At 44.0% G+C, this 27289-nt stretch overlaps 1 protein-coding gene across 8 annotated transcripts in view; it reads right to left on the bottom strand.

The window, feature by feature from the left end:
- The window catches only part of LONP1 (lon peptidase 1, mitochondrial), a 480916-nt gene that overhangs the window by 105861 nt on the left and 347766 nt on the right, over positions 1-27289 (bottom strand). For all 8 annotated transcript variants that reach the window (XM_069767869.1, XM_069767870.1, XM_069767867.1 and 5 more), the window contains 2 exons: positions 11180-11320; positions 7341-7506 (listed from right to left, as the gene is read on the bottom strand). In XM_069767869.1, the coding sequence (XP_069623970.1) occupies positions 7341-7506; positions 11180-11320 (307 nt within the window). The remainder of the gene's footprint in view (positions 1-7340; positions 7507-11179; positions 11321-27289) is intronic.

Below are 27289 nucleotides of genomic sequence, written 5' to 3' on the forward strand. Positions count from 1 at the left end.
AACATGTGGACCTTAAGGGCTTTTGACACATGATTCAGAATTTTTCTAATTTTATCACTGGGGAGGTGACACTCCTGCACCTCAGAGTCTCCCTAGAAATTCTTGTATTTTTTGGGCCTCTACTTTTGACTTTTTAAGATTCAACAGCCAGCCTAAGTTCTTTAAGGCAGACCTCACTTCCTCAATCTGACTTGCGTAATATTAGGCCGAATTGCCCACCACCAGAAAGTCATCCAGATGTGGGACAATAAACATGTCCTTCTCCTGGAGATGGGCCATCACCTCTGCAATCACCTTGTCGAAGACACCAGGAACAATTGCCAGGCCAAATGGAAAGGCTCTGAACCGGTATTTCTGGTAAGCAGCCTTCAGATCTAATACTGCCATGAAACCATCAGGGAAGAGCATCTTTATTGTTGACCTTATAGATTCCATTTTGAATAACTGAATTTTCAGGATTTTAGGTGTTTTAGATTATAGTCCTAAAAGAACAGTCTGTTTTTTTTTCTATTTGAAAGAGAGGAGTTAAACCCCTTTCTCTTCTCCGACACAGGAACTTCTAGGAGGACTGCCTTCTGAACCAGATCTGAGATTTCGGCCTCTAGGGCCCATTGCTCTAGACTGAGACCGAGGGAGAGTCACCACAAACCTCCCTTGTGGGATTGACTGGAACTCTAGTTTACACACTGATTTTGTTAGGCCAAGACCCCAGCTGCTATCAGATATTCTTTCCCAGGGAAGGAAGCAGGAGGAAAGCCCCCCTACCCACCACCTGGGATGGTTGTCATTGACCTGTTTTTTGGTATCCTGGAAGGAGTTTCCAAACATGAAACCTCTACCTTTTCTACTCCGGGCATCCCATATATCCTGCTCTTTGGAGGGCTACTTTTGAATAAACCTTCTCTTCAGAAGGATCGCCTGTAGGCGGAGATGGATAGGTTAGAGAATCCCTTTTTCGGATGTCACAAGCCTTCTCCAAAAGCACATCCATAGCAACACCTGGACATGCCCCCGGCCATGCACGTCCATCCACCACACCTCCCAGAACATTATGAGCTGTGCCAGAGCAGGCCACTATCATCCTGGGATGCTGCTCACCTGCAAACGCATAAAGGTACCTTCACACTAAGCGACGCTGCAGCGATACCGACAACGATGTCGATCGCTTCAGCGTCGCTGTTTGGTCGCTGGAGAGCTGTCACACAGACAGCTCTCCAGCGACCAACTATGCCGGTAACCAGGGTAAACATTGGGTTACTAAGCGCAGGGCCGCGCTTTGTAACCTGATGTTTACCATGGTTACCATCGTAAAAGTAAAAAAAACAAACACTACATACTTACCTTCAGCTGTCTGTCCCCGGCGCTCTGCTTTCCTGCACTGACTGTGAGCACAGCGGCCGGAAAGCACAGCGGTGACGTCACCGCTCTGCTTTCCGGCTGGCCGACGCTGACACAGGATGCAGGAGGAGTGCAGAGAAGTAGAGCGCCGGGGACAGACACGGAAGGTAAGTATGTAGTGTTTGTTTTTTTTACTTTTACGCTAGTAACCATGGTAAACATGGGGTTACTAAGCGCGGCCCTGCGCTTAGTAACCCGATGTTTACCCTGGTTACCAGTGAAGACATCGCTGAATCGGCGTCACACACGCCGATTTAGCGATGTCTGCAGGGAGTCCAGCAACGAAATAAAGTTCTGGACTTTCTGCAGCGACCAACGACATCACAGCAGGATCCTGATCGCTGCTGCGTGTCAAACACAACGATATCGCTAGCCAGGATGCTGCAACGTCACGGATCGCTAGCGATATCGTTGTGAAGATGTTTAGTGTGAAGGTACCTTAAGAGTGGTAAAAGTACTCACCATATTTATTTGCATATTCTATATCCTGGCTGCTGCATTCACTCACATTCACCGCCCTTGCATTAACTCTCTACACTCCATCCATATCGGCCCCTCTGTCCTTGCCTCTCCTATGTATAGCACTCATGCTCTGTTCACATTGCTTAGCAGCGCAGATCCATTCAGTCCCACCATCCAACACAAGAGACGCTCTCACAAATCACTTAACCATCTGCTCACTCTTTCGATCCTCCTCCTCCTAGTTGCTGGAGACATCTCTCCAAACCCCGGCCCCCCATGTTATAGCCAGTCAAACCTCCCAATTGCTACACCCAGAAACCCCTCTAACCTTATTAATATTCCCTGCATGCCTTCTGTCTCTTTGAATTGTGCCCTTTGGAATTCTCGCTCTGTGTGTAATAAACTCTCCTTCATCCATGACTTCTTCCTTTCTAATTCTCTTAATCTCCTGGCTCTTACTGAAACCTGGATCCAGCAGTCAGACACCACCGCTGCTGCTGCTCTTTCATATGGTGCACTACACTTTTCTCATACCCCAAGATCGGACAACAGAGCAGGTGGAGGCGTTGGTCTGCTCCTTTCACCAAAATGTACTTTCCAAGTTATCCCCCAAGTACCCTCACTTGTCTTCCCTTCCTTTGAGGTCCATGTGGTCAGACTCTACGTCCCCTTCTCCATGCGAGTGGTGGTGGTGTATCGTCCTCCCGGCCCCTCTCATCAGTTCCTGGATCACTTTGCCACCTGGCTTCCACACTTTCTTTCCTGTGACACCCCCACCCTTATCATGGGTGATTTCAACATCCCTATTGCCTCTCCCCTCTCCCCATCTGCTTCTCACCTTTTGGCTCTAACCTCCTCTTTCGGCCTCTCGCAGCATACTAACTCGCCAACACATGAAGATGGAAACTCCCTTGACTTGGTCTTCTCCCGGCTTTGCTCAGTGGATGATTTCACAAACTCCCCTCTCCCACTCTCTGACCACCACCTTCTTTCATTCTCTATCAAGAACTGCCATCCCGCTCAGGTCACCCCCACTTTCCACACTTATAGAAACATACAGGCCATTAACACCCAGGAACTTATGAAGAACTTGCAGTCCTCATTGGCCCCAATCTCCTCCATCTCATGTCCTGATTCTGCTCTGAAGCATTACAATGAAACCCTGCAAAGTGCCCTGGATGAAGCTGCTCCTCCTATACATAAAACAACTCGGCACAGACGGCAACAACCGTGGCACACGCTGCAAACACGTTTCCTGCAGCGGTGCTCCAGGTGCGCAGAACGTCTGTGGAGAAAATCTAATCTACCCGAAGATTTCATCCATTATAAGTTCATGCTAAAGACATACAATTCTGCCCTTCACCTCTCCAAACAAACCTACTTCAACACCCTCATCACCTCCATGTCCAATAACCCTAAACGTCTCTTTGACACATTCCAGTCCCTACTCAACCCAAGAGCGCAGGCCCCAACCACGGATCTCCGTGCTGACAATCTGGCCAATTACTTCAAAGAAAAAATTGACCATATTCGACAGGAAATCATCTCCCAATCTCTTCATACCATGCACTGTCCTCCCTCCCCCACTGCATCTAGTTCACTCTCTGACTTTGAACCAGTTACAGAAGAAGAAGTAAGCAGGCTCCTTGCATCTTCTCGCCCGACCACTTGCACCAGTGACCCCATTCCGTCACATTTCCTCCAGTCCCTTTCCCCGGCTGTCACCTCTCACCTAACAAAAATATTCAACCTTTCCCTCACTTCCGGTATTTTTCCCTCCTCATTTAAGCATGCCATCATACATCCATTACTTAAAAAACCATCCCTCGACCAAAACTGTGCCGCTAATTATAGACCTGTCTCTAATCTTCCCTTCATCTCTAAACTCCTCGAACGCCTGGTCCACTCCCGTCTTACCCGCTATCTCTCAGATAACTCTCTTCTCGACCCTCTTCAATCTGGTTTCCGCTCTTTACACTCTACTGAAACTGCCCTCACTAAAGTCTCTAATGACCTACTAACAGCTAAATCTAATGGTCACTACTCCATGCTAATTCTCTTGGATCTCTCTGCAGCATTTGATACTGTGGATCATCAGCTCCTCCTCACTATGCTCCGCTCCATCGGCCTCAAGGACACCGTTCTCTCCTGGTTCTCCTCCTATCTCTCTGACCGATCCTTCACTGTATGTTTCGCTGGTTCCTCCTCCTCTCACCTTCCCCTTACTGTTGGGGTTCCTCAAGGATCAGTCCTAGGCCCCCTCCTCTTCTCTTTGTATACTGCCCCTATTGGACAAACAATCAGTAGATTTGGCATCCAGTACCATCTCTATGCTGACGACACCCAACTATACACTTCTTCTCCTGATCTCACGCCTGCCTTATTAGAAAACACCAGTGATTGTCTTACCGCTGTCTCTAGCATCATGTCCTCCCTCTATCTGAAACTAAACCTGTCAAAAACTGAACTCCTCGTGTTTTCTCCCTCTACTAACCTACCTTTGCCTGACATTGCCATCTCCGTTTGCGGTTCCACCATTACTCCAAAGCAACATGCCCGCTGCCTTGGGGTCATCCTTGATTCTGACCTTTCATTCACCCCCCACATCCGATCACTGGCTCGCTCTTCTTACCTGCATCTCAAAAACATTTCTAGAATTCGCCCTTTTCTTACTTTCGACTCTGCAAAAACTCTTACTGTTTCACTTATTCATTCTCGTCTGGACTATTGTAACTCTCTACTAATCGGCCTCCCTCTTACCAAACTCTCCCCGCTCCAATCTGTCCTGAATGCTGCTGCCAGGATCATATTCCTCACCAACCGTTACACCGATGCCTCTACCTTGTGCCAGTCATTACACTGGTTACCCATCCACTCAAGAATCCAGTACAAAACTACTACCCTCATCCACAAAGCACTCCATGGCTCAGCACCACCCTACATCTCCTCTCTGGTCTCAGTCTACCACCCTACCCGTGCCCTCCGCTCCGCTAATGACCTCAGGTTAGCATCCTCAATAATCAGAACCTCCCACTCCCGTCTCCAAGACTTTACACGTGCTGCGCCGATTCTTTGGAATGCACTACCTAGGATAATACGATTAATCCCCAATCCCCACAGTTTTAAGCGTGCCCTAAAAACTCATTTGTTCAGACTGGCCTACCGCCTCAATGCATTAACCTAACGATCCCTGTGTGGCCTATATTAAAAAAAAAAAAAAAAAAATTAATTAACTGGTTCATGCAGCTTTACATGAACACCCAAGCCTTACACTATGGCTGGTCCGAATAACTATAGCAATTGTTACCATCCACCTCTCGTGTCTCCCCTTTTCCTCATAGTTTGTAAGCTTACGAGCAGGGCCCTCACTCCTCTTGGTATCTGTTTTGAACTGTATTTCTGTTATGCTGTAATGTCTATTGTATGTACAAGTCCCCTCTATAATTTGTAAAGCGCTGCGGAATATGTTGGCGCTATATAAATAAAAATTATTATTATTATTATTAAGAGTGAAAGTCCCCATGGACACACCATGGCGCTTCCAGAGACCCTGCATCAGCTGTGGAGAAGAGATCGCTGTCTGGGAAAGAATAGATCTTTAGTCTTCTTATCTTTAGTAAGAGGCTAATCAGTCAAGGACAGGAAAACAACTGATGCGAGGGAGAGGTGTCGCCTTTTTTGAATGTAGGTTTCCTGTCCTTGAAGGTGTAGTGCTAAGATATTAATGACCATCGGGAACCCATGTTAGTACTACAAGTACAGCCTTTCAAGATATATTATTAGAGATACATAGTTATCGAAAGGCTATCTTACAGAATAGAGCAATTATAGATTATTCGCTATTAATTCACCACTATAGATGTCAAGAGTTTGAAGGTATGTGTTGTTTTGACTTGTCAGATCATAGCCAGGATTTGCAGTCTCAGATAGACCAGTTACATGATGACGTTGATTACGTCACACAAAGTAATGGTAAATGGTGGGATTAGTTATCTTCCTGGTTGCCAGATTTTGGTTATTAACGCTATATTTTAGGAGTAATTTAATGCTATAATCTGTGCTTGTATTGCTTTATGCTGCTGTATCCTTCTCTCATATCAATGTATCGTTTATCTGCTGAAGCTATTCCCTAAGGATATGGCATTTTATATAAATGATATATGGTTTCCCGATGGTCAAGGGTGGATTGTAGTGCTAAGATGCTACAGCCCAACACCATGCAGGTCATTGAAATTTGCCAGAGAACACCAATATTGGTAGATTTGACATTGGGCCCTGTGCTCTTCACTGCTGAGAACAGGTTCACACCGGGTGCATGCGAAAGACGTGACAAAGTCTGGAGGCGCCGAGAATGTTCTGCTTCCTGCAACATCCTCCAGCATGACCGGTTTGGAGCAGAGTCAGTAATACTTTATGGAGGCATTTCTCTGTAGGGCCACACAGCCCCCCATGTGGTAGCCAGAGGTATCCTGACTTCCATTAGGTACTGTGATGAAATCCTCACATCCAATGTGAGACCATATGCAGTGGGCTCCGGGTTCCTTGTGATGCATGACAATGCTAGGCCTCGTGGCTGAAGTGTGTCAGAATTTCCTGCATGATGAAGGCATCGATGCTATAAACTGGCCTGCAAACTATCCAGACCTGAATCCATTCAAACACATTTGGCACATCATGTCTCATTCCATCCATGCCAAGTTGCACCACAGGCTGTCCAGGAGTTGACTGGTGCTTTAATCTAGGTATCGCAGGAGATCCCTCAGGAGAACATCCACTGACTCATCAGGAGCAAGCCCAATCGTTGTAGGGAGGTCATATAGACAAACTACTAAGCATCGTTTCCTTTGTATTGATGTATTTCTACTGAAATTGGATCAGCTTGTAATTTGATTTTCCACTTTGATTTGGAGTATCATTCCAAATCCAGACCTCCATGCAGGGCCGGACTGGCCATTGGGCAATTCTGGCAAATGCCAGAAGGGCCTGTCTGGCTGTGGGCTGCCTTGTCTGCTACATTAACAGAATCGATTTTCTCAGGACACCCGTACTGTTAACACTTGTGATGAAGCACAAGGTCACTGACTCTGTCACTTACCCCAGGAGGCCATGGGTATCATTTGAAATATTGGTCTTGTAGTAAATCTTTCTTTCCTCCATCCAGGGTAATATTAGTAATATATCCCATCTGGTTCTTGGGGACGGGGACAACATGGGCCTGTGTGATTTCAAATGCCAGGGCTGAATTTCAGCCCCAGTCCGTAACTGCCTCCATGGAATATTAATTTTGACTTGCATTGATCATTTTTATGTTTTATTGTTCTGAAAACATTCTACTATGTAATGAATAAAGATTTGCAACTGGAATATTTCATTCAGTAATATCTAGGATGTTGTATTTTAGCGTTCCCTTTATTTGAGTAATAAGGTTAAGAAAAAGAATACATTCACTGAAAAAAACATTTATGGTATATTGCACCTACCCATGGCAGTCCAGGCGAGGCCCATGACCACACCAGGCGGAGTGACATCATACATTCTGTCCACAGTGAAGATTGGTTTTCCTACAAAGTCTTGGAGATTGGATTGATTCACTTCCACAATCTGGGCATCTCCATTTACAATCTTGTAGGCAGACTTCCGCAGAACCTTAGGCACATGAATCATTGTATTGCATTAGTTTTATAAGGCACAAAGGCTATTAGACCCTGCTTTTGGGTTAATGCACCTTTAGGGTATGTGCACACTTTTTTTTTTTTTTTTTTAAGGTGGATCCCACCTGGAACATAAACATGCCTCAAAAATTAACATAATGCACAGCAATGTAAAAAGACATTTGCTGTGCTTGCTTTTGCCACTTCTTTTACCACTTCAGGGTTCGGAAACCATGAAGTAATTAAAAGGTGCAACGTTCATTTTACGGATGGCTTCCACTTGCTAGTTCAAGGATATAAAAAAAAAAAACCTAAAAACTAAAAAAAAAAACCATGGTAGCAGAGACACTGCAAAGACAACAGCAAAACAGTTAGCGAAGATGATTAAAGGGAACCTGTCACTCCGTTTTTTCAAGAAGAGCTAAAAATAGCGTTAAATAGGGGCAGAGCTGTGCATTACATTAGTGTATTTTGTGAGCCTATATTCCCCACTCATGCTGGTCAGGTCATATGGGCGTGGTGACAGCGCTGTTTCTCCCCCAGATCTCCGTCGGCTGAATAGCGCAGATCGCGCTATTTTCCTTCAAGCTGCGCAGTGGATTCGCCAGTTGGACATGCGCACACCACTACACCACCAACGGAGATCTGGGGGAGAAACAGCGCTGTCACCACGCCCATATGACCTGACCAGCGTGAGTGACAGCCCAAAACGGCGACTTTACAAAGGTATTTCGGCAGCATAGGTGGGGAATAAAGGCTCCAAAATACACTAATGTAAAGCACAGCTCTGCCCCTATTTAACGCTATTTTTAGCTCTTCTTGAAAAAACGGGGTGGCAGGTTCACTTTAAGGAGAACAACTGTTAGCTTCACCTAAAAAAATTTGGCAGCTCTGCTACTGCAAAAAAGAGGTTGTGTGCACGAATTCTATGAGTTTTAGAAGGATTTCTACAGAGAGGAAGTCTGTCTGCTGCCTCTCTTCTATTTTTAGTCTGACCTTTCAGGGAAGCTTGTTCTTTCTAGAAAAGTAAGAAACAGTTTGTGAAGATCATCAGATAAATCTGCATATGAGGTACATGTAGATGCTATATATTTACCGTATATACTCGAGTATAAGCCGAGATTGTCAGCCCAAATTTTTGAGCTGAAAGTGCCCCTCTCGGCTTATACTCGAGTCACGGTGGGCGGCAGGGTCGGCGGGTGAGGGGGAGAGGGCGCTGAGGCATGCTCACCTAGTCCCGGCGATCCTAGCGCTGCCCCTGCCTGTCACACTGTCTTCGGGTGCTGCAGCTCTTCCTGTCAGCAGTCACGTGGGACCGCTCATTAGAGAAATGAATATGGACTCCACTCCCATAAGGGTGGAGCCGCATAATTCATTCCTCTGAGCGGTGCCAGTGACCGCTGACAGGAAGAGCTGCGGCACCGAAGACAGTGTGACAGGCAGGGGCAGCGTCAGGAGCGCCGGGACCAGGTGAGTATTTTATATTCACCTGTCCGCGTTCCACACGCCGGGCGTTGCTCCATCTTCCCGGCGTCTCTCCGCTCTGACTGTGCAGGTCAGAGGGCGCGATGACGCATATAGTGTGCGCGCCGCCCTCTGCCTGATCAGTCAGTGCGGAGAGACGCCGGGACAAGACGCCGGGAGCTGCAAGCAAGAGAGGGGAGTATGGCATTTTTTTTTATTAGTGCAGCAGCAATAGCACAGCTTTCTACGGAGCATCTATGGGGCAAAAATGAACGGTGCAGAGCACTATATGGCACAGCTATGGGGCAATAATGAACTGTGCAGAGGACTATATGGCACAGCTATGGGGCAAGAATGAACGGTGCAGAGCACTATATGGCACAGCTATGGGGCAATAATGAACGGTATGGAGCATCTATTTTTATTTTTGAAATTCACCGGTAGCTGCTGCATGTTCCACCCTAGGCTTATACTCGAGTCAATAAGTTTTCCCAGTTTTTTGTGGCAAAATTAGGGGGGTCGGCTTATACTCGAGTACAGGTCCTTCTCAAAAAATTAGCATATAGTGTTAAATTTCATTATTTACCATAATGTAATGATTACAATTAAACTTTCATATATTATAGATTCATTATCCACCAACTGAAATTTGTCAGGTCTTTTATTGTTTTAATACTGATGATTTTGGCATACAACTCCTGATAACCCAAAAAACCTGTCTCAATAAATTAGCATATTTCACCCATCCAATCAAATAAAAGTGTTTTTTAATAACAAACAAAAAAACCAACAAATAATAATGTTCAGTTATGCACTCAATACTTGGTCGGGAATCCTTTGGCAGAAATGACTGCTTTAATGCGGCGTGGCATGGAGGCAATCAGCCTGTGACACTGCTGAGATGTTATGGAGGCCCAGGATGCTTCAATAGCGGCCTTAATCTCATCCAGAGTGTTGGGTCTTGCGTCTCTCAACTTTCTCTTCACAATATCCCACAGATTCTCTATGGGGTTCAGGTCAGGAGAGTTGGCAGGCCAATTGAGCACAGTAATACCATGGTCAGTAAACCATTTACCAGTGGTTTTGGCACTGTGAGCAGGTGCCAGGTCGTGCTGAAAAATGAAATCTTCATCTCCATAAAGCATTTCAGCCGATGGAAGCATGAAGTGCTCCAAAATCTCCTGATAGCTAGCTGCATTGACCCTGCCCTTGATGAAACACAGTGGACCAACACCAGCAGCTGACATGGCACCCCACACCATCACTGACTGTGGGTACTTGACACTGGACTTCAGGCATTTTGGCATTTCCTTCTCCCCAGTCTTCCTCCAGACTCTGGCACCTTGATTTCCGAATGACATGCAAAATTTGCTTTCATCAGAAAAAAGTACTTGGGACCACTTAGCAACAGTCCAGTGCTGCTTCTCTGTAGCTCAAAAGTGGCTTTACCTGGGGAATGCGGCACCTGTAGCCCATTTCCTGCACACGCCTGTGCACGGTGGCTCTGGATGTTTCCACACCAGACTTAGTCCACTGCTTCCTCAGGTTCCCCAAGGTCTGGAATCGGTCCTTCTCCACAATCTTCCTCAGGGTCCGGTCCCCTCTTCTCGTTGTACAGCGTTTTCTGCCACATTGTTTCCTTCCAACAGACTTACCATTGAGGTGCCTTGATACAGCACTCTGGGAACAGCCTATTTGTTGAGAAATTTCTTTCTGGGTCTTACCCTCTTGCTTGAGGGTGTCAATGATGGCCTTCTTGACATCTGTCAGGTCGCTAGTCTTACCCATGATGGGGGTTTTGAGTAATGAACCAGGCAGGGAGTTTATAAAAGCCTCAGGTATCTTTTGCATGTGTTTAGAGTTAATTAGTTGATTCAGAAGATTAGGGTAATAGGTCGTTTAGAGAACCTTTTCTTGATATGCTAATTTATTGAGACAGGTTTTTTGGGTTATCAGGAGTTGTATGCCAAAATCATCAGTATTAAAACAATAAAAGACCTGACAAATTTCAGTTGGTGGATAATGAATCTATAATATATGAAAGTTTAATTGTAATCATTACATTATGGTAAATAATGAAATTTAACACTATATGCTAATTTTTTGAGAAGGACCTGTATATACGGTAGCTTAGATTTACAGAATAAAATAGTGTCAAAACGTTTATAACTTTTAGGTATTTGCTTTAAATTTTTACCACTCACCTTTTCCACTTGCTTCTGTAAGTTTCGCACTCCACTTTCTCTACAATACTGTTTAATTAGAACAGTGAGTGCCTCAGAAGTTATACGAGTCTTCCCTTCATCTAAACCACACATAGCCAAAGTCTGTGGTACTAGATAGCGCTACAAAATAAAAAATGTAACAAATGTAAGAATTGCTGCATTATTTGCATCACTGCATTTACTTCTTTACATACAGTAGTAACATAGGTATTAAGGTTGAAGCAAAAAAAAAAAAAAAAAAAACGTGGCAAACAATAAGCTCCACATTGGGGAAAAAAAAAATTCCTTCCCGACTCCACACATGGGAATCAGACTAGTTCCCTGGATGAACACCCTACCAAGGAATCGAGTGTATATACCCTGTAACATTATACTTTTCAAGAAAGGCATCCAGTTCCTTCTTAAATTTTAGTAATGAATCACTGACCGTCACATCCAAACAGACTAAGTGAGAAGAGGTGCTGAACCTAGAGTCACCAACTCGTATACAGTCAAATAAATAAGGCAGCACACTGCGGCGCCAAAACACGCAAACATGAAACATGAAAATTTAACTGCATTACTGCACTAGAAATATTAAAAAATTAGAGCATTTAGCGCATAAAAATGGCCAATTTTATGTGGACCTGGTAGCCACATTAGGGCATCTCTCGTATACCAGGTACTACACTTTCCTTTCCTCACAGGGAATAAACGTCTTCATCTAAATGGGAACCTGTGAATCCTCTTCTTAGACTAAATTTCTCTCTCTCTGTGGAGGGTTAATGGACCTGCTGCGATAAAAACACCTGTGGCTAAGAGGTAGGAGTGCTCAGTCAGAAGGCTAAGTTGAATACAAATTTTAAAAAAAACTGACCATCACATCCAAAAATAGACTAAGTGACTGAGCTTACCAGAACTGTACACAGTATTCTAAGGCTACTTTCACACATCAGGTTTTTTCCATCAGGCTGGGTCCAGCGTCGCGCCAGACCGATGGAGTCGGGGTAAATTGTGAAAAACTGATGAAACAGATCCATTTTTCTGCTGGATCCGACTAGCGGAACCGGCAAAAAAACGGATTCGTTTAATCAGTTTTCCATACGTTTTTTATTCCCTTTTATGACGGATCCGGTTTATAAAAATGCCCATGGGAGGCTCCCAAACGTGATTGGCTAGTGAAACCCTATACTTTGTTCCTACAGCCCATCTTTGACAGGCTGTAGAGGAGCAAGTGGTTGGGGAGCAAGATGGAAGGCGTTATTGCGAATATTCTAAAGATCAACGTGGATTTTATAGTGGAGGCGAATCGTTTGAGAGCAATTGTTCTGGAGAACGAGCGAGAGGGACAGCAGTGCATCATGCATCAGCGGCGCTTGTGGATCTATCCCATCACAGCACAGCACAGAGAATGAAACGGGGAGTCTTTTCAACTTTATACATGGAGCTACAAGGAGACACAGAAGTTTTTCAGCTATGTGCGGATGAACTTCGACATGATGGTGGAAACGATTGGACATCGCAAGAAGTGGTACCTATTGCCGTCTCTCCATTTCACCTGCAGAGTGTCTGATGGTGGCTCTACGGTAAGCCATTCTTATTGTATCTCCTACTGTGAAACCACACTAATAACTGTAATGTTGTCCCATCAGTCTGTAGCTTCTGTTTTGACCTTGCACTTGTTGACTGTAACGTCTCACCAGTTTGATATATGGTCTGTATGAATTTTTAATCTTTTGTAATAAAATTTATGGTTTTTAGCATTTACACTTTTGATCCAGTGTCTTCATAGTTCTCTATTGGTGTGTATACGCTTGTTCATGAAGGGATCCTGTTATCGGATATGAGGGTGTGCCGTTTTGTATTATAACTGTAATGTTGTTGATGGTCGTTTTTAAATATAATTTTTTTTGTATCTCCAACTGTTCTAGCTGACTCATAACTGTAATGTTTTTACTGGTATTCTGTATTAATTTTACCCTTTTTTGTCACAGATTCCTTGTAACTGGAGAATCCCTTTCGTCACTACATTTCTAGTTCCGACTTGAGATTTCCACCATATCCGGAATTGTCAAGCACACCTGCTGTGCTTTGTAGGACTCTCTACATGTGGAATTAATACCACATCCCACAAAGGAGAGTTGGCTGGAGATCGAGGACAAATTCCTACAAATTTGTCAGTTTCCAACCTGCCTGGAAGCTGTGGACGGGAAACATATCCGCATAGTCAAACCTGCTGGATCGGGATCAGAATATTTTAACTACAAAAAACATTTCTCCATCGTGCTCATGGCCATCGCAGACGCTGAGTACAAATTTATTGCAGTCGATATTGGGGCCCATGGACACTCAAATGATTCACAAGTGTTTAAAGTGTCTGCTATGGGGCGTCATCTGTATGGAAACACCTTTGAATTTCCACCTCCAAGACCGCTTCCTCAAACCTCTGGGCCACGAATGCCATTTGTTTGTGTTGGAGATGAAGCCTTTCAAATATCTGAGCACCTGCTGAAACCATAATCCAGTAGTGGATTGATGGCAACTAAACGCATTTATAATTACTGCCTAACACGCGCATGAAGAATGGTGGAGTGCGCTTTTGGGATTTTAACTGCAAAATGGAGAGTTCTCTTTACTGATATCAACCTCAAGGCTGACACTGTTGACGAGGTGGTAAAAGCTTGTGTGGTCCTGCACAATTTTGTTATTTTCAAGGAACAGATTTCCATTGAAGACCACTGTGAAGAAACCACCTTGCATTACTATCAGAACATTATTTTTAGAAGTTCTGTGGTAGTTTCAAGAATGAGGGACAAATATGCTGAATACTTTGTGTCACCGCAAGGAAGAATAGACTGGCAAGATGAGAGAGTTTGAAAAGTGTTTTGTACATTGTTATCAAAATTATTTCACCTTGTGTACCCAAAGTATTTTACCAGGTTGGGAATTTCCCAAAGTTTATTACCTTTTTCCAAAAGTATGGTACCTGTTTTACCCAATGTATTGTACCTGATAGGGATTTTCCCAATGTTTATTACCTTTTTTTATCCAATATTAACTTATTACCTTTTTTAACCAATGTACTGTACATTATTGGATTTTCCTAAACATTTATTACCTTTTTAAAACCCAAAATATTGTACCTGTTTTATCCATACTAAACCTTCTCATGTAATAAATGACAAATTTTTTAAATCAAAAAAAGTGCTTTATTTTATAAAAATGTTAACAAAACTTTCATAAATTTAAAAACTGTGGGGTGGAGATAATACTGGAGGGGCTGTCAGATTGGGAGTGTGAAGAGAGGATGGTGGTGGTGAAGGATCAGGAGGAAAAACAGAAGGTGTGGAGAAAGAGAGCGGGTGGACATGAAACCGGGAGTGGTGTTTGGAATTTGGAAGGTTTGAGGGGTGGAGTGGAGGGATAGGGAGACAGAAGAAGTGGAGGGTGGAGAAGAGGTGTGTGTTTGGGGCATGATGGGTGGTGTAGGAAACTGGTGTTACAGGCCACGGAATGCAGGTTGGGCAGGGAGTGGAGGCACAGATGTGGTAGGGAACTAGTATGGGGCAGGATGCTGGTACGGGGCAGGATGGTACAGACCAGTTTGCTGGTATTGTAAAGGGGGTGGCGGAGGGACAGTGGCTCAAGGGAGGGGGGGCAGGTGCTGGAGCAACTACCGGGGCGGGTGGAGGGTCTTGGGAGCTAACCTGCGCTAGAGCAAACTGACAGGCCTGCATTACATGCATCTGCTTGTCAGCAGATAGCTTGTCTATGCGCTCGACAATCGCCTGTAAAAACGAGTGGTTAGGCAATCGACTTGCATCTGAATGCATCCTATCCAGTCGTGTGTGCAACTCCAGAATACTGTGGCTGAGCAAATTAAATCCTGCAGTAATTTGCTCAGACAACAGTTTCAGACAGTTCTGGAAGGATGCATTCAGATGGAAGAACTCAGGAGCATAGCTCTGTACCTGACCACTCTGGTGATGCTGCCCCGAACCCACAGGTGTTCTAGAGGTGCAGCATCAGAGGGGTGGGGTAAAGGAAAAGCTATATCCTCACCAGCAGCTTCATGTAACACAGTCGGCCACAATGCTCCAGCGCTGGTTGATGGGACCGAGGGATCGCATGTGAGGGAAGGCTGGTAAGGTGCAGAGGAGTCAGGTCTGTCAGAGAGTCCCTCGGTGGCGGACTCCTGAGGGATCACTTCTGAAGGATTCAACTCGGCAGGCTCTAGAGTGCTGCAGACGGTGCTGTGGAAAAAAGAAAAACATTGAAAATTAAAGGGAACCTGTCACCCCGAAAATCGCGGGTGAGGTAAGCCCACCGGCATCAGGGGCTTATCTACAGCATTCTGTAATGCTGTAGATAAGCCCCCGATGTTACCTGAAAGAGGAGAAAAAGATGTTATATTATACTCACCCAGGGGCGGTCCCGCTGCTGGTCAGGTCGGATGGGCGTCTCCGGTCCGCTGCGGCGCCTCCCATCTTCATTACAAGACGTCCTCTTATGATCTTCAGCCATGGCTCCGGCGCAGGCGTACTTTGCTCTGCCCTGTTGAGGGCAGAGGATAGTACTGCAGTGCGCAGGCGCCGGAAAGGTCAGAGGCCCGGCGCCTGCGCACTGCAGTACTTTGTCTGCCCTCAACAGGGCAGAGCAAAGTACGCCGGAGCCGTGGCTGAAGATCAGAAGAGGACGTCTTGTAATGAAGATAGGAGGCGCCGCAGCGGACCGGAGACGCCCATCCGACCTGACCAGCAACGGGACCGCCCCTGGGTGAGTATAATATGTCTTTTTCTCCTCTTTCAGGTTACATCGGGGGCTTATCTACAGCATTACAGAATGCTGCAGATAAGCCCCTGATGCCGGTGGGCTTACCTCACCCGCGAATTTCGGGGTGACAGGTTCCCTTTACTATATTGTTATTGCTTGGCCCTGGCTGAAACCAAAAATAAAGTTAGACATGTAAACATGTTAAAATGGGGGGAGGGGATATTTACTTTCTGCTCACCACCGTTGTCCTGAGGAATGACAGGGCTCGGGTATATTTATATTTGCATACAATCCGATATGTGGTGGCGCAATTATCACTAAAGCTATATATCCTTGCAGCGAAACCAACAAACTTCCACAAAAATGTGTCAAATAAATGAATATATATAGAAAAGGTATATACCACCGTATATACAGGTACACAGGTACGCGCTGGATAGTAGCCAATGGAAGTTTCCTGTGCAATGAACACCGGAATACAAAAAATATCCCGATCTGATTAAATCTTGAGCATAAGAAATCGTAAATGCAGACCCTTGGTTAACACACCTAAAAACAGAAATAAGGTTCCTAGAGGTCCTCCACTGATGAGTCTCTTTGAAGACCGCAATAAGTCCGGGATGAGTCCAAGCAAGAGAGGTATTGATGCAAACAAGTGGCTGCCCCGGCCGGCGGCAGCCACCACCAACTGACCTTCGGGTAAGAGCGGGAATCTCGCAGGACCGACGCCACGTGTGGTGTAAGCGGTGAGTACGGTGCGCAGGACCTTCGTGACACGATGGATCACGTGATCGCTATCGAAACCCGGAAGTATGTACATAGTGCGGTAAGGACCTAACAACCAACGCGTTTCGGAGACTTCCGTCTGCTTCCTCAGGGATGGTCCCTTACCCCATGATGGTTGTCCTTATATAGCCTCCCATGATACGACCTCACTGTTCAAAACCAAAGAGTTCCGCACAGATGTTCAAACCTCTTGGTGCAGTGGTATCCAGAATAAAAATCCACTTCGTCTCTGCTCTCGACATAGCTTTGACATAGTTCTCACCTCTCCAATGTCGATGTACCATGGCTATACCTGATATTTTCATATGTTGTACCAGTCCACTATGATATTCCAGAAAATGTTGAGAGAGTGGTTTTTAAAGGCCATTTTGTCCTCCCCACATAGGTTTTTCCACAGGGGCATTGTATGGTATATATTACCCCTGTCGTAGAACAAGTAATAAAGTCCTTAATTTGAAATACTTTATCTTCTTTTTTTATATTAGTGCATTTGTGCATCGTGGTCTGTTTGCACATGCTGCATTTGTGGCATGGGAAAAACCCTTTTAATTTAGCATGAAAAACAGAGGACTGTTTGAGAAAGGATTTCTGAACCACAGGGGCGATCAGATTTCCCAAATTTTGAGATTTCTTAAAGACAAAACGGGGCTGATTGGTAATCTTATCCCGCAATACTTTATCATTTTTCAAAATGTGCCAGTGTTTACGGACTATCCTACGAAAAATATTTGAATTGGCATTATACTTTGTTATTATGGAGATAGGATCCATAATGTCTTTAGATATCTTTTAGATATGTCTTCGTTTAGATGTCTTTTCATCATATCCCTTCTCCAAAAATGTTTTTGTAAGTATCTTTGCTTCCATGTCGGAATCTTGAGGCCTAGAGCAGTTCCGGTGAATCCTCGTAAACTGACTCTTTGGGATATTCAACAACCAGCTGGGAAGATGACAGCTATCTAAAGGAATGTAGCTATTCGTGTCAGTTGGTTTACTAAAAGTACATGTTTGAATTTTAAAATCCTCAATAAAAAATTTTAAATCTAAAAAATTAATTTCAGTGGTACTGGTGGTCGACGTGAACTTTAAAAAATATTGATTTTTTATTAATATCTATTAAAAACTGATTAAGAGTATCCCAGCCACCAGACCAAATAAAAACAATATCATCTATAAAATGTTGCCAGAGGACCAGGTTCGCATGCAGAAAGCCCAGTAAACACTGGCACATTTTGAAAAATGATAAAGTATTGGGGGATAAGATTACCAATCAGCCCTGTTTTGTCTTTAAGAAATCTCAAAATTTGGGAAATCTGATTGCCCCTACAGTTCAGAATAAATCCTTTCTCAAACAGTCATCTGTTTTTCATGCTAAATTAAAAGGGTTTTTCCCATGCCACAAATGCAGCATGTGCAAACAGACAATGATGCACAAATACACTAATATAAAAAAAGGAGATAAAACATTTCAAATTAAGGACTTTATTACTTGTTCTACGACAGGGGTAATATATACCATACAATGCCCCTGTGGAAAAACGTATGTGGGGAGGACAAAACGGCCTTTAAAAACAAGAATCAGCGAACACATTCGCAATATTAAAAATAAATTTATGGGTCACCCACTCTCTCAACATTTTCTGGAATATCATGGCGGACTGGTACAACATATGAAAATATCAGGTATAGCCATGGTACATCGACATTGGAGAGGTGAGAACTATGTCAAAGCTATGTCGAGAGCAGAGACGAAGTGGATTTTTATTCTGGATACCACTGCACCAAGAGGTTTGAACATCGGCACGGAACTCTTTGGTTTTTAATAGTGAGGTTGTATCATGGAAGGCTATATAAGGACAACCATCATGGGGTAAGGGACCATCCCTGAGGAAGCAGACGGAAGTCTCCGAAACGCGTTAGTTGTTAGGTCCTTACCGCACTCCGTACATACTTCCGGGTTTCGATAGCGGTCACGTGATCCATCGCATCATGAAGGTCCTGCGCACCGTACTCACCGCTTACACCACACGTGGCGTCGGTCCTGCGTGATCCCGCTCTTACCCGAAGGTCAGCACGGTGGCGCAGTGGTTAGCACTGCAGCCTTGCAGCGCTGGGGTCCTGGGTTCTAATCCCACCTTGGACAACATCTGCAAAGAGTTTGTATGTTCTCTCCGTGTTTGCGTGGGTTTCCTCCGGGTACTCCGGTTTCCTCCCACATGCCAAAGACATACTGATAGGGAATTTAGATTGTGAGCCCAATCGGGGACAGTGATGATAATGTGTGCAAACTGTAAAGCGCTGCGGAATATGTTAGCGCTATATAAAAATAAAGATTATTAAGATTATTATTAAGGTCAGTTGGTGGTGGCTGCCGCCGGCCGGGGCAGCCACTTGTTTGCATCAATACCTCTCTTGCTTGGACTCATCCCGGACTTATTGCGATCTTCAAAGAGACTCATCAGTGGAGGACCTCTAGGAACCCTATTTCTGTTTTTAGGTGTGTTAACCAAGGGTCTGCACTTACGATTTCCTATGCTCCAGATTTAATCAGATCGGGACATAGTTTCTATTCCGGTGTTCATTGCACAGGACACTTCCATTGGCTATTATCCAGCGCGTACCTGTATATACGGTGGTACTGTTATATGAAAAAGTTTGGGCACCCCTATTAATCTTAAGCTTAATATTTTATAAAAATTGTTTTTTTTGCAACAGCTATTTCAGTTTCATATATCTAATAACTGCTGGACACAGTAATGTTTCTGCCTTGAAATGAGGTTTATTGTACATTTTTTTTATAAAACATTAAGCTTAAGATTAATAGGGGTGCCCAAATTTTTTCATATAACTGTATATATCTTTTTTATAAATATTTATATTTGCTCCTGCGTCCTCCGGATCGACTCGGGCCTGCATCTCTTTGTTGAATCCCTTATTGAAGCGATCCCTGATTGACTGCCATCGCTTGAGAATTCTTTCGCCTGTAAAGTGAAAACACAAATTGTTTAGTATACAACACATTACATCCAGCAACATAACAGAACTGTGAATACTTACGTGCTTGATTCTGGGCCCGAACATCAAGGTCCTCCCAGTGGTCCACAAGCTGATAGCAGACTTCCTCCCAGAGCCATTGGGTAACACCAATATCAGCGTGTGGCAGTCCCCCATGTTCCACAGCGGCCCCCGCTCTCGAACTAGGTTAATTTTAAGACCAGCCTCCTCTCTGCCCGAGCCAGGAAAAAAACAAAGACATTAGACTCAATTAAAAAAAAAAAAAAAAAGGGAGGGGGTGGGGGGGGAATAAAAATACCGCCACGACGCTCAAGTCAACGGACCTCTGGATCGAGCTCCAGAATCGGAAGACTAAAAAAAAAAAAATAAATTATGTGCTTGGATGTTGGCTTATGTGTTGTGTGTACTGTGTGTACCCGCTTTGGGTATCTCTCCACCCCTTCCGTCGCCTTCTAGAAGCACCTCTGACGCTGCAGTTTCCTGTTAAGGATTAAAGCATATTGTTAGGTGAACATCACCAAAAAGAAAAAAACAAAAAGATATATATTTACCTCACAGCGCTGATGATGCAAAGGAAGGGCTCCCAGAAGAAGACATGGCTTCTGGCTGTAGCTTGCCGGCTGGCTGCTGGCTGTGGCTATAGCTTGCCGGCTAGCTGTGGCTGTAGCTTTCCGGCTGGCTGTAGCTGGCCTGGGGCAGGATCAGCTCTGGCTGGCGGCAGGTTCACCTCTGGCTCGCGGCAGGTTCTGGCGCCCATAGGCTTCCACTCTATCAAAAAGCCGGAAGCGCCGGCGCTTCCGCCTTTTTCACCGGAGACAAAAAACGTTACTGTATAAATTTATTCAGACGCCAGAAACAACATTTTTGCCAGATCCAGTGAAAACTGGACGAAACGTAAGGTCATCTGGGGCCAATACAAGTCTATGGGGAAAAACCAGATCCGGTGGCATCTTTTGCCGGATCCAGTTTTTCCGAAATTTGCCAGATTATGCCTGACGGAAAAATCTGATTCGTGAAAGTAGCCTAAGTGTGGTCAAACTAGTGACTTGTGTAGAGATTATATAAAGGAAAGTTTGTCACAATTAAATCAAACCGATACTTACCTACGTTTAGAAAATAATCCAATTTCTAAGTATAAGGATACATTAAGATCTTTTTTAAGAAATAATGTGGAAAATGGCGTTTTAACTAAAAAAGAAGCTGAAAAATTATTTCCTCTGCATCAATGTATCCCTCATTGGTATAGTATCCCGAAAATTCACAAATCCTTGTCTCATTCCCCTGGACGCCCGATAGTGTCAGGGATTAACTCGGTCACTGAACCACTATCACAATAACTTGATTGGCGTCTTAAACTGTTACTATCAAAAAATTCCCTCTTTTGTAAAAAACACGGGTGATTTTTTTAAGGCTGTTGCTTTGGTGGAGTGGCAGCCTAGTTTTGCCCTGGCTTCAATTGACGTGGTGAATTTATACACCAGGATACCGCATGCGCACGGCATTGATGCTATTAAAAAGAGCTTAGAGCATTCCGATAAAACACCTGATTTTATTTTGTTCATTTTGGAAGGTTTGAATTTTATTTTGACACACAATGCATTTAAGTTTTTGAACCATTGGTATGTTCAAGTAATGGGAACCGCTATGGGTACGCCGGTCGCATGCGTTTACGCAAATCTTTTTCTTGCGGTATTTGAGGAAGAGTTTATAACCAGTATAAAAAATCCATTGCTAAAACATATAAAATGTTATTTACGTTTTGTTGATGACATGTTTATAGTGTGGGATGGTGGACAGGTGGATTTTGATAATTTTGTAGATTATCTGAATAGCAACAACAGTGTCAATATGCAGTTCACCTCATGCTTTGGTATTGATAGATTAAATTTTCTAGACGTGGAAATCAGTATCATTGAAGGGAATATATATACAAAGGTGCATAGAAAATCGACTGCTTCAAATTCCATGCTACGTTATGACTCTGCTCATCCAGAGGACACTAAAAGAAGCTTACCTTTCAGCCAAATGTTGTGGTTGAGAAAGATTAACAACAATGAGGAATGCTTCAGGGATCAAATTAATGAGTTAAAAAAAAATCGGTTTGTGGATAGGGGTTACCCATCAGAACTCTTAAGACGAAGCCGAAACACGTGTTAACAGGATCACTCAACATGAACTACTAACAACTAAACCAAATAGTCTCCAAAAAAAAAAACGTGCCTTTGTGGCTCAAAAAGAAAAAGAAAAATATTAAAATTTTTGTTTCAAACAAACTCCATAGCATAGAACGATTCACACGGCAATCCCAAAAAATTGGCATGTTCCAGAAAACGATAATGATTTAATTAAACATGGTGCAATTAAGCAGAGATTCGCTTATAAAAGAACCCATAATTTATCTGATCTTTTGGTGCAGAATCGGATAACAAATGTACAAAATATTTGGTTGAGGGAATTCCCCCAAAGGGTAATTTTAAATGCGGAGGTTGCAATTTCTGCGAATACCACCTCACAGGCACTACGGTAAAAGTAGAACATATTCAACATAACGGTAAAGAGTTAATAACCTGTAAAACAAAATAATATTTTTTGTCCCTGCGCATTTTATTACATTGGTAAAACAATAAGACCGATGTGTATAAGAATCTGTGAACATTTCCATTCGATCTTAACAGGGAAAGGTTCCCCAAGATTTATAAAGCACATCCGTGAATTACATGGGTCTGATTCACATTGCCTGTTGTTTGCAGGTTTAGAAGTGGTTAAATTCCCTATGTGTGGAAGCATAACAAAGCTCTGTTACGGCAAAAAGCCAAGTGGATAATAAGTGCAAATGCACAAGGCCCTTTAGGAATGAATGAAAGACTTACCGTAATTATTCTTGTTTCTTGTAAGTTCTATTGTGCAGAAATTTGTTATACAGGGATCATTACCAACAAAAAATATTTAATTGGTTTGTTGTTTTTTTGTGCATGTTTTTGTGCATTTTGTATGTTTTTAAATTCACACAGATGTGATTTTAATAAATCAGATCGGGTGTTGCAGCATAAAAGGAAATGAATTGCCATTCATAGAATAGGACCCGTTGAAGCGTGCAAGACGCGAAACTGCCGTAGTCCTCTTTTGTTTTTTCTGCATCTTCTGCTAACGTCTCTCACTTATAACCTTGTCTACATTGTGCAAATGAAATAAAGGACAAAGGTTTTTTATTTCACGGAAGATTCGAGTTGTTCGGCTGTTTTCTTCTTATTTCTGTCTTACAATTAACCCCTTAACCCCCAAGAGTGGTTTGCACGTCAATGACCGGGCCAATTTTTACAATTCTGACCACTGTCCCTTTATGAGGTTATAACTCTTCAACGGATCCTGATGATTCTGATAGGATTTTCTCGTGACATATTGTACTTCATGATAGTGGTACAATTTGTTTGATATTACCTGCGTTTATTTGTGAAAAAAATGGAAATTTGGAGAAAATTTTGAATTTGAATTTGCAATTTTCCAACTGAGATATGGCACACAAAAAGTAACATTTCTCGATGTTTTGGGAGAACCTTCAACCCCCAAGTGCTTCACTACAGTTTATAACGCAGAGCCGTGAAAAAAAAAAAATCCACAAAAATTATTTTTAGCCCCCAGTTTTGTATTTTCCCAACGGTAACAGGAGAAAATGGACCCCAAAAGTTGTTTTCCAACTTGTCCTGAGTAAACTGATACCCCATATGTGGGGGGGGGGACCACAGTTTGGGCGCATGGCAGAGCTCAGAAGGGAAGGAGCGCCGTTTGGAATGCAGACTTAGATGGATTGGTCTGCAGGCATCACGATGCATTTGCAGAGCCCCTGATGTACCTACACAGTAGAAACCCCCCACAGGTGACCCCATATTGGAAACTAGACCCCCCAAGGAACTTATTTAGATGTGTTGTGAGAACTTTTAACCCCCAAGTGTTTCACTACATTTTATAACGCAGAGACGAGAAAATAAAAATCATTTTTTTCCCACAAAAATTATTTTTTTAACCCCAAATTTTTTATTTTCCCAAGGGTACCTGTTGTGAATTCTGCTTTTGGGCTCCCTCCGGTGGTTGTAGGTGGTAATGCAGTTGTCCCTGGGCTGCAGTCCTGGACAGGTGTATCTGCTGATTGCAATTCTGACTGGGGTATTTGGGTTTGCAGGACTCATTAGTCCTTGCCAGTTGTCAATGTTTCTTGGGAAGTGTTGGATCTCTGTCTGGCTTCTCCTGCTTAGCTGCCAATTCAGCAAAGATAAGTGTCTGTTTCTTTTTCTATGGCACACAAGCTGTGTGCTTGTTTTTTGATTGTATTCCTGCTCTGAGTGTAGGAGTTTCTGGAGTTGCAGATATACGTTCCACGTCTTTAGTTAGATGGAGGAATTTTTGTATAATCTGCTGTGGATATTTTTGGAAGGGTTTTAATACTGACCGCACAGTACTCTGTCTAGGGTTTGTTAGGTACACCCCACGGCTACTTCTAGTTGCGATGTTAAGATCAGGATTGGCGGTCAGTATAGTTACCACCTACTCCAGTGAAAGTTTTCATGCTGCTCCAAGGTCACCGGATCATAACAGTACAACTGGCCAGCAATGAGTTAAATGCATCTCAGAAGAAGGGAAGAAAGGTGTTGAGCCATTTTTTTTTTCTTCAGTCTGCTTTATCTCCTCTTCCCTCTTTATCTCTGGGTGGCTGAGGAGTTTTGTGAAAGCATGGATGTTCAGGAATTAGCTTCTCGTGTAGACCAGCTTGCTGCTAGGGTACAGGGTATTTCTGATTATATTGTTCAGACTCATGTTTTAGAACTGAAGATTCCTACTCCTGATTTGTTTTTTGGTGACAGGTCCAAAATTTTGAGTTTTAAAAACAGCTGTAAACTGTTTTTTGCTTTGAGACCTCGATCCTCCGGTGATTCCATTCAGCAGGTTAAAATCGTCATCTCCCTGCTGCGTGTCGACCCGCAGGATTGGGTATTTTCCCTGGAATCTGGGAATCCGGCTTTGCTTAATGTAGACTCCTTTTTTCAGGCTTTAGATTATATGATGAACCTAATTCTGTGGATCAAGCTGAGAAGACCTTGTTGGCCCTGTCTCAGGGTCAAGAGGCAGCAGAATTATATTGTCAGAAATTCAGAAAATGGTCTGTGTTGACTAAATGGAATAATGATGCTTTGGCGGCAATTTTCAGACAGGGTCTTTCTGAATCCGTTAAAGATGTTATGGTGGGGTTTCCCACGCCTTCTGGTCTGAGTGATTCTATGTCTCTGGCCATTCAGATTGACCGGCGCTTGCGGGAGCGCAGAACTGTGCGCGCTGTGGCGTTGTACTCAGAGCAGATTCCTGAGCCAATGCAGTGTGATAGGATTCTGTCTAGAACGGAACGACAAGGATTCAGACGTCAGAATAGGTTGTTACTATTGTGGCGATGCTTCTCATGTCATTTCAGTCTGTCCTAAGCGGACAAAGAGGATCGCTAGTTCATTTACCATCAGTACTGTACAACCTAAATGTCATGCCGTTGCTGCCGCCGCCTCTCCCCACTGCAGCTCGCCGGGTGCGCGCGCGCGTCGCATTCAGTTCTGCGCGTGCGCACATCTGATTCCTCTGTTGGCGCTCTTTCCTGTCCTCTCCTGTTATGTAGGCAATCCAGTGACACAGTGTGCCAGCAATCAGAGCACATACAGTGATCTGATAATAACCCAAAAATAATAGAACGAGCTCTGAGACGTGGAATCTCTGTAGACCGCAATACCTGAACCTATCCTAAACACAACTAAAGGCAGCTGTGGATTGCGCCTGTCACTACCTATGCAACTCAGCACAGCCTGAGGAGCTGACTAGCCTGAAGATAGAAAAACAAGCCTGACTTGCCTCAGATAAATACCCCAAAGGAAAAGGCAGCCCCCCACATATAATGACTGTTAGCAAGATGAAAAGACAAACGTAGGGAAGAAATAGATTCAGCAAAGTGAGGCCCGATATTCTAGATAGAGCGAGGATAGCAAAGAGAACTTTGCAGTCTACAAAAAACCCTAAAGCAAAAAACCATGCAAAGGGGGCAAAAAGACCCACCGTGCCGAACTAACGGCACGGCGGTGCACCCTTTGCGTCTCAGAGCTTCCAGCAAAACGAATAGACAAGCTGGACAGAAAAAGTAGCAACAAAAGCAAAGAAGCACTTATCTAAGCAGAGCAGCAGGCCACAGGAAAGAACCAGAAGCTCAGGTCCAACACTGGAACATTGACAAGGAGCAAGGAAAACAGAATCAGGTGGAGTTAAATAACAAAGCAGCCATCGAGCTCACCAGAACACCTGAGGGAGGAAGCTCAGAAGCTGCAGTACCACTTGTGACCACAGGAGTGAATTCAGCCACAGAATTCACAACAGTACCCCCCCCTTGAGGAGGGGTCACCGAACCCTCACCAGAGCCCCCAGGCCGACCAGGATGAGCCACATGAAAGACACGAACAAGATCTGGAGCATGGACATCAGAGGCAAAAACCCAGGAATTATCTTCCTGAGCATAACCCTTCCATTTAACCAGATACTGGAGTTTCCGTCTAGAAACGCGAGAATCCAAAATTTTCTCCACAATATACTCCAATTCCCCCTCCACCAAAACCGGGGCAGGAGGCTCAACAGATGGAACCATAGGTGCCACGTATCTCCGCAACAACGACCTATGGAATACATTATGTATGGAAAAGGAGTCTGGGAGGGTCAGACGAAAAGACACAGGATTGAGAATCTCAGAAATCCTATACGGACCAATAAAACGAGGTTTAAATTTAGGAGAGGAAACCTTCATAGGAATATGACGAGAAGATAACCAAACCAGATCCCCAACACGAAGTCGGGGACCCACACGGCGTCTGCGATTAGCGAAAAGTTGAGCCTTCTCCTGGGACAAGGTCAAATTGTCCACTACCTGAGTCCAGATCTGCTGCAACCTGTCCACCACAGAATCCACACCAGGACAGTCCGAAGACTCAACCTGTCCTGAAGAGAAACGAGGATGGAACCCAGAATTGCAGAAAAATGGAGAGACCAAGGTAGCCGAGCTGGCCCGATTATTAAGGGCGAACTCAGCCAACGGCAAAAAGGACACCCAATCATCCTGGTCTGCAGAAACAAAACATCTCAGATATGTCTCCAAGGTCTGATTGGTTCGTTCGGTCTGGCCACTAGTCTGAGGATGGAAAGCCGAGGAAAAAGACAGGTCAATACCCATCCCACCACAAAAGGCTCGCCAAAACCTCGAAACAAACTGGGAACCTCTGTCAGAAACAATATTCTCAGGAATGCCATGCAAACGAACCACATGCTGGAAGAACAAAGGCACCAAATCAGAGGAGGAAGGCAATTTAACCAAGGGCACCAGATGGACCATTTTAGAAAAGCGATCACAGACCACCCAAATGACTGACATCATTTGAGAAACGGGAAGGTCAGAAATGAAATCCATCGAAATATGTGTCCAAGGCCTCTTTGGGACCGGCAAGGGCAAAAGCAACCCACTGGCAC

Source organism: Ranitomeya imitator, chromosome 1 (assembly GCF_032444005.1).
Source record: "Ranitomeya imitator isolate aRanImi1 chromosome 1, aRanImi1.pri, whole genome shotgun sequence".
NCBI classification, from domain to species: domain Eukaryota; kingdom Metazoa; phylum Chordata; class Amphibia; order Anura; family Dendrobatidae; genus Ranitomeya; species Ranitomeya imitator.